The sequence below is a fragment of the Protomyctophum bolini genome (assembly GCF_963924005.1).
Source record: "Protomyctophum bolini genome assembly, chromosome: 3".
Lineage (NCBI taxonomy): Eukaryota > Metazoa > Chordata > Actinopteri > Myctophiformes > Myctophidae > Protomyctophum > Protomyctophum bolini.
Genome location: NC_137864.1, coordinates 40,147,597 through 40,163,998, shown reverse-complemented (window position 1 = coordinate 40,163,998; position 16,402 = coordinate 40,147,597). Strand labels below are relative to the sequence as shown.

General features: G+C 41.9%; 1 protein-coding gene across 1 annotated transcript in view; it reads left to right on the top strand.

The window, feature by feature from the left end:
- Positions 1-2,430: 2,430 nt before the first annotated feature.
- Positions 2,431-16,402, top strand: part of LOC308312432 (voltage-gated delayed rectifier potassium channel KCNH1-like) — a gene marked incomplete at both ends in the record, with an annotated part of 14,974 nt that continues 1,002 nt past the window's right edge. Inside the window, 17 exons of the mRNA XM_080759038.1 lie at positions 2,431-2,503; positions 2,743-2,866; positions 4,209-4,315; positions 4,687-4,815; positions 5,394-5,512; positions 6,750-6,917; positions 7,813-7,923; positions 8,202-8,315; positions 8,460-8,639; positions 9,966-10,212; positions 10,805-10,923; positions 11,230-11,310; positions 12,327-12,498; positions 13,342-13,422; positions 15,115-15,311; positions 15,494-15,862; positions 16,359-16,402. The exon at positions 16,359-16,402 is cut by the window's right edge and continues 127 nt beyond it. Coding sequence (XP_080615164.1) covers positions 2,431-2,503; positions 2,743-2,866; positions 4,209-4,315; positions 4,687-4,815; positions 5,394-5,512; positions 6,750-6,917; positions 7,813-7,923; positions 8,202-8,315; positions 8,460-8,639; positions 9,966-10,212; positions 10,805-10,923; positions 11,230-11,310; positions 12,327-12,498; positions 13,342-13,422; positions 15,115-15,311; positions 15,494-15,862; positions 16,359-16,402 — 2,435 coding nt within the window. The remainder of the gene's footprint in view (positions 2,504-2,742; positions 2,867-4,208; positions 4,316-4,686; positions 4,816-5,393; positions 5,513-6,749; positions 6,918-7,812; positions 7,924-8,201; positions 8,316-8,459; positions 8,640-9,965; positions 10,213-10,804; positions 10,924-11,229; positions 11,311-12,326; positions 12,499-13,341; positions 13,423-15,114; positions 15,312-15,493; positions 15,863-16,358) is intronic.

Sequence of the window (16,402 nt, the reverse complement as noted above, 5' to 3'; positions counted from 1 at the left end):
AAAATATATATATTTTTATTCACATGAAACAGTTTGAGTTTAAACAACTACACTTTAGAAACAAGACCAAATAAACAACTACACTTTAGAAACAAGCCCAAATAAACAACTACACTTTAGAAACAAGACCAAATAAACAACTACACTTTAGAAACAAGCCCAAATAAACAACTACACTTTAGAAACAACTGCACAGAAACATCAAGCTTAAAGTTACTTTTAATGAGCATACGTGGCAACACAAGGCAGCGCTGTGATTGGACAACGCAGGTTGGTTGCCATGGGTAGAGTGGGTGGAGATCATAACTATAGCTGTTGCCAAGGCAACCAGGGTGTCAGCCAATCACAGGCCAGGCAACCCTTGGCCAATGACAGTGTAACGGAGCACCTCCTGCAAATGGGATCTATACAATCAGACGTATTTACATAATATTTATGGTCTACATTTTCCAGTGGAAGAATTTTTATGCACTGCAGTTGTTTACTCTGCAATAGAGATAAACATATCGGTGTTCAATATGTCCTAATTTATACTGTAAATAAACTTCTTAAGATTATTGTTGGTTTAAAGTGTAGCCTAATCTAATTTACAGCTACATTCTACTGTAAACTATTCTTGCTTTGGTTTTGTTTGTTTAGATTAGCGTTGAATTATTTTCTTATAACTCCTTAATTTATTCATGTTCTTATAATTGCTTAATTTATTCATGCTCTTATAATTCCTTAATTTATTCATGTTCTTATAATGTTCTTATAATTCTTACATTTATAGCAACGCTTCATCTAGTGCTGCTGCACCAAGCCTCCCCGGCCGCCAGAGGGGGCAATAAGACAACATTACACACAGTAATTATTACACTATGAATAATATTGAGAATAGCAGATCTACAAGCTCACTTGTGACCTTTTAGATCTGTTATTATTTGAAACAGGGTTACTCAGGGTATAGGTTAATTTATGCAGAATGTATTAGACTTATTAGGTTATTATTAGGTTAATTTAAATACAGTAGTTATTAGACTTATTCTCCCTTTCCTAGAAATGCAGTGGAATTAACAGTAGGCTGTTCAGTGAGAGGGGGGGGGGGGGGTATTGAAACATTTGTAACCATATAAAAAACCTGGGAAGGCTCACCGGAACTGGGCCGGTCCTGGTGTTCTGGATGTTCCGGGGACCCCCACACGGTGACCCAAAAATAATTAAAGTACAGTACAGCACAGCACAGCACAGCACAGCGCAGCACAGCACAGTAACTAGAACTGCACTCTGTCGAGGTGCCTACTTGTGCGAGAGCAGAGCGCGCAACCTGTACATTGAGTGAGTGGCGCTCTTTCGTACATGTAATTGTCAACTAATGGCATTTAATGTTTGTGTTGCCACAAATGTGCGTCATACAGTATATTTAACGGACAATTGACCTAATTTCTCCTTTGCGACCAGACCAGATTATAAGGTTGGTGAGGGATGCGTTAAAACGACCAGATCAAGGTTGGTGAGGGATGCGTTAAAACGACCAGATTAAGGTTGGTGAGGGATGCGTTAAAATGACCGGATAAAGGTTGGTGAGGGATGCGTTAAGGGTTGGGAGAGGGTTAAAGGTATATTCAGTGATTTCACTTAATTAAAATATCACTTTTCTTTTTGTTTTGTTGTGATAATCCTAGAGTGTGCTGACCATATAAGGAGTTCCTCCGTGTCGCCAGTTAACCCCTGGGGGTCAAAAAACCTTAGGTTTCGTTTTTGGCTCTCTATCCTGATTGGATGAAAGGCTTAGGTCCCAGCCAAAAACGAAACCTAGGGTTTTTTGAGTGAAATCACTGAATATACCTTTAAGACAAACTAAAGTCCTCGTCTGAAGACGATATGCAAGCTATAGCGGTTATTCAGTATACGATCTGGAGCAGGCAGGACTCACACACGACATCAGGTGGGAACTGGCTTTCACAACAACAACAACTCACACGTCCCGTCCCCCCTAATTCACCCACGGGTTTGTAAATAACACATGTTGTCATGGGAAAAATATAGGTTTTTTTATATTTTTTTAAATATTGTTTTATATTTTATATTTTGTTTTTTATGGGGAAAAACAGAGCTTTTCTGCCCCCTCCCCCCAATGTCTCCAAATAGCAGATGGTTGCAGCCTGGAGTCCTCCTGTCACCACCAGCACCCTGCATCCGGTAGAGAGACCTAGACAGAGACACAGAGAGAGAGAGAGAGAGAGAGAGAGAGAGAGAGAGAGAGAGAGACAGACCTTGAAAGACGAATAGGACGAACATGTAGAGGCACGCGCAGTGGTGTGTCTATGTGCGTGCGCACGCGTGCCTGTGTGTGTGTGTGTGTGTGTGTGTGTGTGTGTGTGTGTGTGTGTGTGTGTGTGTGTGTGGGTGCGTGCATGTGTGTGTGTGTGTGTGTGTGCAGCGTAGAGGATGGCGGGGAGGCGCAGAGGACTCGTTGCTCCACAGAATACTTTCCTGGAGAATATCGTCCGAAGATCCAACGGTAAGTGAAACATTATAATGGTGTGTGTGTGTGTGTGTGTGTGTGTGTGTGTGTGTGTGTGTGTGTGTGTGTGTGTGTGTGTGTGTGTGTGTGTGTGTGTGCGTGTGCGTGCGTGCGTGTGTGCGTGCGTGTGTGTGTGATTCAGCTAATAATAATAATAATAATAATAATAATAATAATAATAATAATAGTAATAGTAATAAGAGTAATAAGAGTATTAATAATATAATGTGTTACAGATACTAACTTCGTGCTCGGCAACGCTCAGATCGTAGACTGGCCGATCGTTTACAGCAACGATGGATTCTGCAAGCTGTCTGGTTTCCACCGCGCCGAGGTCATGCACAAGAGCAGCACCTGCAGGTAGAACCCTGTCATTACAACCAATAAGATATTAGCACCTGCTGGCAGAACACTGTCATTACAACCAATAAGATATTAGCACCTGCTGGCAGAACACTGTCATTACAACCAATAAGATATTAGCACCTGCTGGCAGAACACTGTCATTACAACCAATAAGATATTAGCACCTGCTGGCAGAACACTGTCATTACAACCAATAAGATATTAGCACCTGCTGGCAGAACACTGTCATTACAACCAATAAGATATTAGCACCTGCTGGCAGAACACTGTCATTACAACCAATAAGATATTAGCACCTGCTGGCAGAACACTGTCATTACAACCAATAAGATTTTAACACCTGCAGTTACAACCCTGTCATTACAACCAATAAGATATTAGCACCTGCTGGCAGAACACTGTCATTACAACCAATAAGATATTAGCACCTGCTGGCAGAACACTGTCATTACAAACAATAATATTAACACCATCAATCAATATTCATCGACATCTGACGATCCAAATGATTTCTGTTTATCGGGGTGAGTGGAAATCTTGTATATAGTTTTATGGGCCTAAAATATTGTGCATATTCATACATTCATGAATCCACTTTCTGACCGGCTGTTAGTATTGAGTAATTTGTTTTATAGGTGTTAATATGTTTAAATGTGACCATTAACATCCTATATAAGGTTTATATGTGACCATTAACATCCTATATAAGGTTTATATGTGACCCTACCATTAACATCCTATATAAGGTTTAAATGTGACCCTACCATTAACATCCTATATAAGGTTTAAATGTGACCATTAACATCCTATATAAGGTTTATATGTGACCATTAACCTCCTATATAAGGTTTATATGTGACCCTACCATTAACATCCTATATAAGGTTTAAATGTGACCCTACCATTAACATCCTATATAAGGTTTATATGTGACCATTAACATCCTATATAAGGTTTATATGTGACCATTAACATCCTATATAAGGTTTATATGTGACCATTAACATCCTATATAAGGTTTATATGTGACCCTACCATTAACATCCTATATAAGGTTTAAATGTGACCCTACCATTAACATCCTATAAGGTTTATATTAGGTCACATATAAACCTTATATAGGATGTTAATGGTAGGGTCACATATAAACCCGTATAAAACAAATTCAATCAATGCCGACAGCCGGTCAGCAAGTGGATTCATGAATGTTTGAATATAGAAAATATTTCAGGCCAATAAAATAGACTATATATCAGATTTGAACAGGATGACCTTATGGACGATAACCTAATTGATAACATGAATGTTGACATCATCATTGATTTGTCCCTCACAGCTTCATGTACGGAGAGCTGACGGAAAGAGACAACATCCGTAAAGTTCGTCAGACGTTCGATAATTATGAAAATAACTCTTATGAGATGCTGATGTACAAGAAGAACCGTACGTTATTATTATTATTATTATTATTATTAAGGGACCAAGATGTCACAAGAAATCGTAGTACATTTTTTTTAAGTGATATATACCTGATTTTCTGTTTAATTTTTTAGCAATTTGCATGAAATGTTCATTGTCTCCGTGTAGCTCAGTCAGTAGAGCTCTTGCCTTCGGACCACAAGGTTCTGTGTTCAAATCCGGGTACTGTCAACTCAGCTCGTCAGTCGGTATTTGTGCATATTGTTGTTATTGCGTATTGTCTTCTTTATTGGTCCCGCCTTATCGCTGCTTGCAGCTATATTTATTATTCTTATTATTCTTATTGGTTGACAGTTAGATAAAGTACAGTAACATCCATGTTGGTCTCTCTCCAGGAATGCCCGTGTGGTTTTTCGTCACTATCGCTCCGATCAAAAACGAACAGGAGAAAGTTGTCTTGTTTCTGTGCACGTTCAGTGACATCACTGCCTTCAAGCAGCCAATAGATTATGACTCTTCAAAAGGTGGGTGGAGCTCTAATGGCCCCAGCTCTGTAGCTCTGTGATTGGCTGAGAGGAAATTGAGGGCCGATGTTATAGAGCGTCGCAGTCCCACCCCCTTTCATGACGACGTCAGGCCCAGGGAATGAATCCCAATGCATTTTTCCCATAGACATTTCAACAAGTATTTATTTAAAGTCCTTTTAAGCGTTGTACGAAGCCGTGACCAATCATGACAACACACACAATATTTTGGACCAAACAAATAATTACAAAGAAGAAAAAACAACAGAAAAAAGTGCCGTTATTTTCTACTTTCTAATTCTTTGTTTGGCCCAAAACATTGTGTTTATGGTCATGATTCGTCACGACAAGAGTTGTCTTTAAATTGTTGTTGTCTTTAAACGTCTTTAAATACATACTTTAAAAAGTCTATGAGGAAAATGAACAGGGATTTATTTCCCCGGTCTCTCGAGGGGGCGGGACTGCGACGCTCTATATGGATATATATATATATATATATATATATAATTAGGGTTATATTTATGTTTATAAATAATATATATTTTTTAGGGTTATATCTATGTGTATATATATTTTAGGGTGGGGTAAACTGGCCCGACTCACCAGAGCTCTGACCAGCAGTAAAGGAGTTCTGCAGCAGCTCACTCCGACCGACCAGAAAGGACAGAACGTCCACAAGACGTCCAGACTAGCAGAGGTACGCCTGACCCTACGGGCATACTGTTTACTGTTTATACCGTATATACCTGACACTACGGGCACAATGTTTATATACCTGACCCTAGGGGTATACTGTTCACTGTTTATACCGTACATACCTGACCCTACGGGCACAATGTTTATACCTGACCCTACGGGCATACTGTTTACTGTTTATACCGTATATACCTGACACTACGGGCACAATGTTTATATATACCTGACCCTACGGGTATACTGTTTACTGTTTATACCATATATACCTGACCCTACGGGCACAATGTTTATATATACCTGACCCTACGGGTATACTGTTTACTGTTTATACCATATATACCTGACCCTACGGGCACAATGTTTATATATACCTGACCCTACGGGTATACTGTTTACTGTTTATATTATATACCTGACCCTACGGGCACAATGTTTATATATACCTGACCCTATGGGTATACTGTTTACTGTTTATATATACCTGACCCTAATGTTATACTGCTTATAGAGAGGTCCAGTCATATGGTCTTGTTTTGTGCTCTCTCTATCATTGGCCAGGTCCAGTCACATGGTGCTATTTTGTGCTCTCTCAAAGCCAGGTCCAGTCACATGGTCTGTCAGGGTTGACGTCACGACTATACCTAGTTGTTACATCATCTACCTAGTCGTTACGTCATCCCCACCCAAAGTAAGCAAAGTACAATATGTTTACCCAGGGTAACTGGACTAAGCTCAAGAACTGGTTTACAGCCAGGCCCTGCTCAATTCATAGAACATTTCATGGTAGGGGTTCAATGCCTTGCTCAAGGGCACTTCAGCGGTGGTAATTTTAACGTGCCGGTCCGGGGATACGAACTAGCGACCTTCCGATATCAAGACCGCTCCGCAAACCGTTCGGCCACCCTTTATAAGGCATCTTGCCAGAACCATTCTCTGTCGGATTATAAACTTCAAACAAGTCTGTATGAGAATATAAACCGAAGCCTTAAAACTAAGCTTATCTTTTAACTTCGTATATCATTCTCAACCCTTACATGGTCTGGTTTTATGCTCTCTCTCATTAGCCAGGTCCAGTCACATGGTCTTGTTTTGTGCTCTCTCATTGGCCAGGTCCAGTCACATGGTCTTGTTGTCTGCCTTCTCATTGGCCAGGTCCAGTCACATGGTCTTGTTCTGTGCTCTCTCTCATTGGCCAGGTCCAGTCACATGGTCTTGTTTTGTGATCTCTCATTGGCCAGGTCCTCCAGCTGGGTTCAGACATTCTTCCTCAGTATAAACAGGAAGCACCGAAGACTCCGCCCCACATCATTCTGCACTACTGTCTCTTTAAGACGACCTGGGACTGGATCATCTTAATACTGACGTTCTATACGGCCATCATGGTCCCTTATAATGTCTCCTTTAAGGTACGTACTGTCTCTTTAAGACCACACGTATTATAATAGTACTGTCTCTTTAAGACCACATGCATTATAATAGTACTGTCTCTTTAAGACCACATAGGACTAGTTAAGTGTCTGTTTAAGATTATATTAATACTGATGTTTTAATACTGCCATTATGGTCCCGTACAACATTTCCTTTAACTCTATAATTGCGGCTCGCTGTTAGCATAAACCCCAGTTCCCAGTGCCAGCGTACGGCTAGTTGTTAGCATAAACCCCAGTTCCCAGTGCCAGCGTACGGCTAGCTGATAGCATAAACCCCAGGTCCCAATGCCAGCGTACGGCTTGCTGTTAGCATAAACCCCAGTTCCCAGTGCCAGCGTACGGCTAGCTGATAGCATAAACCCCAGTTCCCAGTGCCAGCATACGGGAGGCATACGGTAGGACCATTGGTTCGACGGAGCATTGGTCCGACTCGGTGTAGTCGTAGCGTACCATAACATGGTTATTATGGTTTCATGGTGTCGTTACAGAACAAACAGAACAACGGGACCTGGTCATAGCGTAGCATAGCAGAGCATTAGCATAGCATAGCGTAGCATAGCGTAGCGTACCATAACATGGTTATTATGGTTTCATGGTGTCGTTACAGAACAAACAGAACAACGTGACCTGGTCGTAGCGTAGCGTACCATAACATGGTTATGATGGTTTCATGGTGTCGTTACAGAACAAACAGAACAACGTGACCTGGTCGTAGCGTAGCATAGCGTAGTGTACCATAACATGGTTATTAGGGTTTCATGGTGTCGTTACAGAACAAACAGAACAACGTGACCTGGTCGTAGCGTAGCGTAGCATAGCGTAGCGTAGTGTACCATAACATGGTTATTATGGTTTCATGGTGTCGTTACAGAACAAACAGAACAACGTGACCTGGCTGGTGGTCGATTCGGTCGTAGACGTGATATTCCTGGTCGACATCGTGATGAACTTCCACACGACCTTCGTGGGCCCGGCGGGGGAGGTCTGACCTCTGACCTCTGTCTGTCTGTCTGTCTGTCTGTCCAATGAAAAGTATATATAATATACGAGGTAATAATAAGTAAGAATAGGCCTACATAGAGACATTATTTGCCACCATGCCAGAACCAATACAGCCACCCTGTCACAACAACTCACAACCAACCTCAGCAAAGCAAGACAAGGTCTATATGTCTATATATTTATAGGTTTATATGTGTATATATTTATGTATATATTTATAGGTATATAATGTATATATATTTATATATATATTTCCAGGTGATCTCGGACGCTCAGCTGATCAGGATGAACTACGTAAAGACCTGGTTCATCATAGACCTTCTGTCCTGTCTGCCCTATGATGTCATCAACGCATTTGACAACGTTGATGAGGTAACCTCTCCTCTCCTTTCCCTACATGTATTAAACTCTATGGAACCTCTCCTCTCCCCTCCCCTCCTCTCCCCTCCTCTCCCCTCCCCTCCTCTCCCCTCCTCTCCTCTCCTCTCCTAATGAATGCCTCTCCTCTCCGCCCAGGGCATCAGCTCCCTCTTCAGCTCATTAAAGGTGGTGCGCTTGCTCAGGTTGGGACGCGTCGCCAGGAAGTTGGATCATTACATCGAGTATGGAGCAGCCGTTCTGATGCTATTGGTCTGTGTGTTCGGCCTGGCTGCTCATTGGCTGGCCTGTATCTGGTACAGCATAGGAGACTATGAGGTATTGTTTTATACTGTTACTATTATTATTATTATTGTAATTGATGCCAGTAACCAGGTGTATTATATTTATAATGTACAGGTAATTGATGCCAGTAACCAGGTGTATTATATTTATGACAGTAACCAGGTGTATTATATTTATAATTTACAGGCAATTGATGCCAGTAACCAGGTGTATTATAATATTTATAATTTACAGGTAATTGATGCCAGTAACCAGGTGTATTATAATATTTATAATTTACAGGTAATTGATGCCAGTAACCAGGTGTATTATATTTATACCAGTAACCAGGTGTATTATAATATTTATAATTTACAGGTAATTGATGCCAGTAACCAGGTGTATTATATTTCTAATTTACAGGTAATTGATGCCAGTAACCAGGTGTATTATATTTATAATTTACAGGTAATTGATGCCAGTAACCAGGTGTATTATATTTATAATTTACAGGTAATTGATGCCAGTAACCAGGTGTATTATATTTATAATTTACAGGTAATTGATGCCAGTAACCAGGTGTATTATATTCATAATTGACAGGTAATTGATGCCAGTAACCAGGTGTATTATATTCATAATTGACAGGTAATTGATGCCAGTAACCAGGTGTATTTTAATATTTATAATCTACAGGTAATTGATCCCAGTAACCAGGTGTACTTTAATATTTATAATCTACAGGTAATTGATGCCAGTAACCAGGTGTATTATATTTATAATGTACAGGTAATTGATGCCAGTAACCAGGTGTATTATATTCATAATTTACAGGTAATTGATGCCAGTAACCAGGTGTATTATATTCATAATTTACAGGTAATTGATGCCAGTAACCAGGTGTATTATATTCATAATTGACAGGTAATTGATGCCAGTAACCAGGTGTATTTTAATATTTATAATCTACAGGTAATTGATGCCAGTAACCAGGTGTACTTTAATATTTATAATCTACAGGTAATTGATGCCAGTAACCAGGTGTATTATATTTATAATGTACAGGTAATTGATGCCAGTAACCAGGTGTATTATATTCATAATTTACAGGTAATTGATGCCAGTAACCAGGTGTATTATATTCATAATTTACAGGTAATTGATGCCAGTAACCAGGTGTATTATATTCATAATTTACAGGTAATTGATGCTAGTAACCAGGTGTATTATATTCATAATTTACACGTAATTGATGCCAGTAACCAGGTGTATTATATTCATAATTTACAGGTAATTGATGCCAGTAATTAGGTGTATTATATTCATAATTTACACGTAATTGATGCCACTAACCAGGTGTATTATATTCATAATTTACAGGTAATTGATGCCAGTAACCAGGTGCGCGTGGACAGTTGGCTCTACCTCCTGGCGGAGGAGGTGGGCTCTCCGTACCGTTTCAACGCCAGTGGGAGTGGCCTGTGGGAGGGCGGGCCCAGTAAGGACAGCGTCTACATCACCTCGCTCTACTTCACCATGACCAGCCTGACATCCATCGGCTTCGGAAACATCGCCCCGACCACCGACGGCGAGAAGATCTTCGCCGTGGCCATGATGATGATCGGATGTAAGCCATGGCGATTTTTAAACAGGAACAGAAAAACATTCTAACTATAGGGTTAGGGTTATAGGGATGCACGATGTAATCGTTGGCATTATCGGAATCGGCCATACAAACGCCATATTGGATCAGTCTAAAAACCAGTAAGACGCGCAAACACGGGAAGCGAACGCAGCTCGTACATATTTAAGTTAAGTTATTTTTAAGTTAAGTTTTTAACTCAGCCATAACCATATAAGGAGTCCCCAAAGCAGCTCCATATATGGGCACAAGTTGGACCACGCCATCACACTCATGTCACCATGACTCAGCCATAACCATATAAGGAGTCCCCAAAGCAGCTCCATATATGGGCACAAAAGTGTGACACACGGACACACAGACAGACAGACAGACAGACAGACAGACAGACATGATCTGCTAGGTCTCATAGTAAGTGCTCACTGCGTTCGCAAAAATGTAATCTGCGTTCACTATCTGTGTTCAATATTGCGACAGTGGTAACGAACAACTCTCAACCTGTCTCTCTCTCATCCTGTCTCTCTCTCAACCTGTCTGTGTCTCAACCTGTCTCTCTCTCTTTCAACCTGTCTCACAGCCCTGTTGTACGCCACCATCTTCGGTAACGTGACGACCATCTTCCAGCAGATGTACGCCAACACTGCGCGCTACCACGAGATGCTCAACACCGTCCGAGACTTCCTCACACTCTACCAGGTCATTATGATACACACCCTACTAATACTACACACTACTACTACTACTACTACTACTACTACGATTACTATTACTACTACAATACTACAATACTACAATACAGTACTACTCTACTACACAATAGAGATTTCAAAAAGTATTTATTTAAAGACCTTATAAGCGTGTTGTAACCTGCCGTTTTCTTCTTCTTTCTAATTATTTGTTCGGCCCGAAAATTTTAGTTTGTTGTCATGATTTCTCGCAACTCGAGTTGGCTTTGTAACTGTATTAATAACACTAACCTTCAGAACTCTAAACCGTCACCAGGTTCCACAAGGCCTGAGCGAGAGAGTGATGGATTACATCGTTTCTACATGGTCTGTGACCAGAGGCATCGACACCGACAAGGTATCTATAATAATGACTTTATTAAAACTAATGTAAAACGCCCATATTAGGTCTTACAGATCTGTCCTAAGGACATGTTCTTTATATCCATAGGTCTTACAGATCTGTCCTGAGGACATATTCTTTATATCCATAGGTCTTACAGATCTGTCCTGAGGACATGTTCTTTATGCCCATATTAGGTCTTACAGATCTGTCCTGAGGACATGTTCTTTATGCCCATATTAGGTCTTACAGATCTGTCCTGAGGACATGTTCTTTATGCCCATATTAGGTCTTACAGATCTGTCCTGAGGACATGTTATTTATGTCCATATAGGTCTTACAGATCTGTCCTGAGGACATGTTATTTATGTCCATATAGGTCTTACAGATCTGTCTTGAGGACATGTTATTTATGTCCATATAGGTCTTACAGATCTGTCCTGAGGACATATTCTTTATATCCATAGGTCTTACAGATCTGTCCTGAGGACATATTCTTTATATCCATAGGTCTTACAGATCTGTCCTGAGGACATGTTATTTATGTCCATAGGTCTTACAGATCTGTCCTGAGGACATGTTATTTATGTCCATAGGTCTTACAGATCTGTCCTGAGGACATGTTATTTATGTCCATATAGGTCTTACAGATCTGTCCTGAGGACATATTCTTTATATCCATAGGTCTTACAGATCTGTCCTGAGGACATGTTATTTATGTCCATATAGGTCTTACAGATCTGTCCTGAGGACATATTCTTTATATCCATAGGTCTTACAGATCTGTCCTGAGGACATATTCTTTATATCCATAGGTCTTACAGATCTGTCCTGAGGACATATTCTTTATATCCATAGGTCTTACAGATCTGTCCTGAGGACATGTTATTTATGTCCATAGGTCTTACAGATCTGTCCTGAGGACATGTTATTTATGTCCATAGGTCTTACAGATCTGTCCTGAGGACATGTTATTTATGTCCATAGGTCTTACAGATCTGTCCTGAGGACATTATTCTTTATATCCATAGGTCTTACAGATCTGTCCTAAGGACATGCGCGCAGACATCTGCGTTCACATGAACAAGCAGGTGTTCAAAGAACATCCTGCGTTCCGATTGGCCAGCGACGGGTGTCTGCGAGCGCTGGCCGTGCAGTTCACGGCCAATCACAGTGCGCCTGGTGACCTCATCTACCACGCCGGTAGGAACCGACCAATTACACAAACCAGTTTCCATTCAGACGAGAGCGTCGGTTCTTGGTGTCTGTCTGTCTCTGTATAGTTTTTGGTTTTATTGTTATATTTTTTTTCTTTGGCTGATACAACTGTGGAAAAAGACATAATTCTTATATTTCTATATATTAATTAGAATGAATGTCCCTCCTGTGTGAATAGGATGGGATACTGCATTTTAATGGTGGTAGGTGAATAGTAGATATATATCACCAGTAAGACGCGCAAACGCGGGAAGCGAACGCAGCTGAGACCCTGCAGATCATGTCTGTCTGTCTGTCTGTCTGTCTGTCTGTGTGTCTGTCCCGCTGTTACTGTATATGTGGACCTGGCCCCTTTTGTGCCCATATATGGGCACAAAAGGGTGCGATTTCAGTTCGCACTTACTATGAGACCTAGCAGATCATGTCTGTCTGTCTGTCTGTCTGTCTGTGTGTGTGTCTGTCCCGCTATCCAAATATGGAGTGTGTTGCATCAGCAATCACTCAGCTCCATATATGGGCACAAAAGGGGCCAGGTCCACTCAGCTCCATATATGGGCACAAAAGGGGCACCATGGAGTCCCTAAAGCAGCGATACGTCCAAAACCAAAATATGTACGAGCTGCGTTCGCTTCCCGCGTTTGCGCGTCTTACTCGTATTCTGAGGTGGTACTTGGTGGTGTATCTTATATAATCTGATAGTATTATTATACTATATTATATATTCTGATTGATAAGTGGTGGAGAACCACTGGTATAGGGATGTGTTACCTGTATGTCTCATTGTATTGTATTGTACTTACCTGAATACTTATGTGTGTTTTAAATCAGGCGAGAGCGTGGACAGCCTGTGCTTCGTGGTGTCGGGGTCCTTAGAGGTCATCCAGGACGACGAGGTGGTGGCCATCTTAGGTGAGAATGACCTCTGACCTGTCACATGATCATGGATCTGTAGTCCATTTAAACTGTAGTCCATTTCAACAGTTCAGTCACATGACCATGGTGGCTTCCAGTCATCCCAGATGGTTCTCCATACATCTGGCCAGTTCTTCCAGTCATCCCAGATGGTTCTTAATGTGGGACGTCCACTTGTGTCTAGTATGTTTTTGGGTGTTTTGTTACCAGGTAGGGTTAGGTTAGGGTGTGATGTGTCTAGTATGTTTTTTAGTATGTTAGGTTAGGGTGTGATGTGTCTAGTATGTTTTGTCTTCAGGTAAAGGAGATGTGTTCGGGGTTAGGTTAGGGTGTGATGTGTCTAGTATGTTTTTAGTATGTAAGGTTAGGGTGTGATGTGTCTAGTATGTTTTGTCTTCAGGTAAAGGATATGTGTTCGGGGTTAGGTTAGGGTGTGATGTGTCTAGTATGTTTTAACTATGTTAGGTTAGGGTGTGATGTGTCTAGTATGTTTTGTCTTCAGGTAAAGGATATGTGTTCGGGGTTAGGTTAGGGTGTGATGTGTCTAGTATGTTTTTAGTATGTTAGGTTAGGGTGTGATGTGTCTAGTATGTTTTTAGTATGTTAGGTTAGGGTGTGATGTGTCTAGTATGTTTTGTCTTCAGGTAAAGGAGATGTGTTCGGGGTTAGGTTAGGGTGTGATGTGTCTAGTATGTTTTTAGTATGTTAGGTTAGGGTGTGATGTGTCTAGTATGTTTTGTCTTCAGGTAAAGGATATGTGTTCGGGGTTAGGTTAGGGTGTGATATGTCTAGTATGTTTTGTCTTCAGGTAAAGGATATGTGTTCGGGGTTAGGTTAGGGTGTGATGTGTCTAGTATGTTTTTAGTATGTTAGGTTAGGGTGTGATGTGTCTAGTATGTTTTTAGTATGTTAGGTTAGGGTGTGATGTGTCTAGTATGTTTTGTCTTCAGTTAAAGGAGATGTGTTCGGGGTTAGGTTAGGGTGTGATGTGTCTAGTATGTTTTTAGTATGTTAGGTTAGGGTGTGATGTGTCTAGTATGTTTTTAGTATGTTAGGTTAGGGTGTGATGTGTCTAGTATGTTCTGTCTTCAGGTAAAGGAGATGTGTTCGGGGTTAGGTTAGGGTGTGATGTGTCTAGTATGTTTTTAGTATGTTAGGTTAGGGTGTGATGTGTCTAGTATGTTTTTAGTATGTTAGGTTAGGGTGTGATGTTTCTAGTATGTTTTTAGTATGTTAGGTTAGGGTGTGATGTGTCTAGTATGTTTTTAGTATGTTAGGTTAGGGTGTGATGTGTCTACTATGTTTTTAGTATGTTAGGTTAGGGTGTGATGTGTCTAGTATGTTTTTAGTATGTTAGGTTAGGGTGTGATGTGTCTAGTAAGTTTTTTGCGAAAGCAGTGAGCACTTACTATGAGACCTAGCAGATCATGTCTGTCTGTCTGTCTGTCTGTCTGTCTGTCCCGCTTTTGTGCCCATATATGGAGCTGAGTGATTTGTTTGTGATTGATGCAAGTGTCTGTCCCGCTGTTACGTCACCAAGACTCAGCCATAACCATATAAGGAGTCCCCAAAGCAGCTATACGTCCAAAACCCAAATATGTACGAGCTGCGTTCGCTTCCCGCGTTTGCGCGTCTTACTAGTAGTATGTTAGGTTAGCGTGTGATGTGTCTAGTATGTTCTGTCATCAGGTAAAGGAGACGTGTTCGGGGCCGTGTTCTGGAAGGAGCCGGCGCTCGCTCAGTCGTGCGCTAACGTGCGCGCGTTGACCTACTGTGACCTTCACGCCATCAAGAGAGATGCTCTGCAGGAAGTCCTGGCGTTCTACACGCCGTTCAGCGTCCACTTCTCCAAGAACCTCCTGCTCACCTTCAACCTGAGGAAGAGGGTCTGTCTGACCCCTGACCTCTTGTCTGTCTGTCTGTCTGTCTGTCTGTCTGTCTGTCTGTCTGTCTGTCTGTCTGTCTGTCTGTCTGTCTGCCTGCCTGCCTGCCTGTCTTGTCTGTATTGTCTGTCTGTCTGTCTGCGTTTAAACGTTGTTGTTTGATAAAGTGAAAGTGTTTCCTGCAGATCGTGTTCAGGAAGATCGCCGACGTGCGTCGTGAGGAAGAGGAGATGTTGAGGATGAAGAGCGAAGGTCCTCTGAACATCCCGGAGGACCACCCGGTGCGCCGGGTGTTCCGACGATTCCTCCAGCGCAGGAAGGCTCGGCTAGCGGCGGCCGCGGCGGCTGCTAGCATCGTGCCAAAAGAGGCCCGCCTGGGCCTCAGGGGGACACAGGGACCCCCTGAGGCCCGCCTGGACGCGGCTGCTAGCACCGTGCCGACGCAGGGACCCCCTGAGGCCCGCCTGGTGGCGGTTGCTAGCACCGTGCCGATGCAGGGGCCCCCTGAGGCCCGCCTGGCGGCCACCATTGGCGTCGCCCAGCTGAAGGTTATTGTAAGAAATGCCACCTTCAAATATACCCCATTTTTCATGTTCCATCCTGATTGGCTGAGATTGGCTCCCAGTTTGCATGAGTGCTCCGTTTTGAACAAAATGCCTCACGTTGTGAACTGATTTGCCGCAAAGCTTTCCGTGAAACATTCCCACTAGGTCAAGGAATGCTACGGTGTTAGCATGCTAACCCTAACCCACTAGGTCAAGGAAGAAATGCCACACTAAAATGTTCAAATATGCCTCATGGTGGCGCTATAACAGTCCGATTAACTTTTTTACCTAGTATTTGTAAGTGGATTTAACTTTTGTTTTTTTTACTTTTCATCCAACGTGTCTCCCACGGCAACACCGTAGCATCCATCAAGTTTTAGGGTTAGCATGCTAACACCATAGCATCCATCATGTTTTAGCGTTAGCATGCTAGCACCATAGCATCCATCATGTTTTAGCGTTAGCATGCTAATACCGTAGCATATCGTGTCTCCACGACAACCAGCAGATCCCAGCATCCACTGACATCGTCACAGTGACCACTGAGAG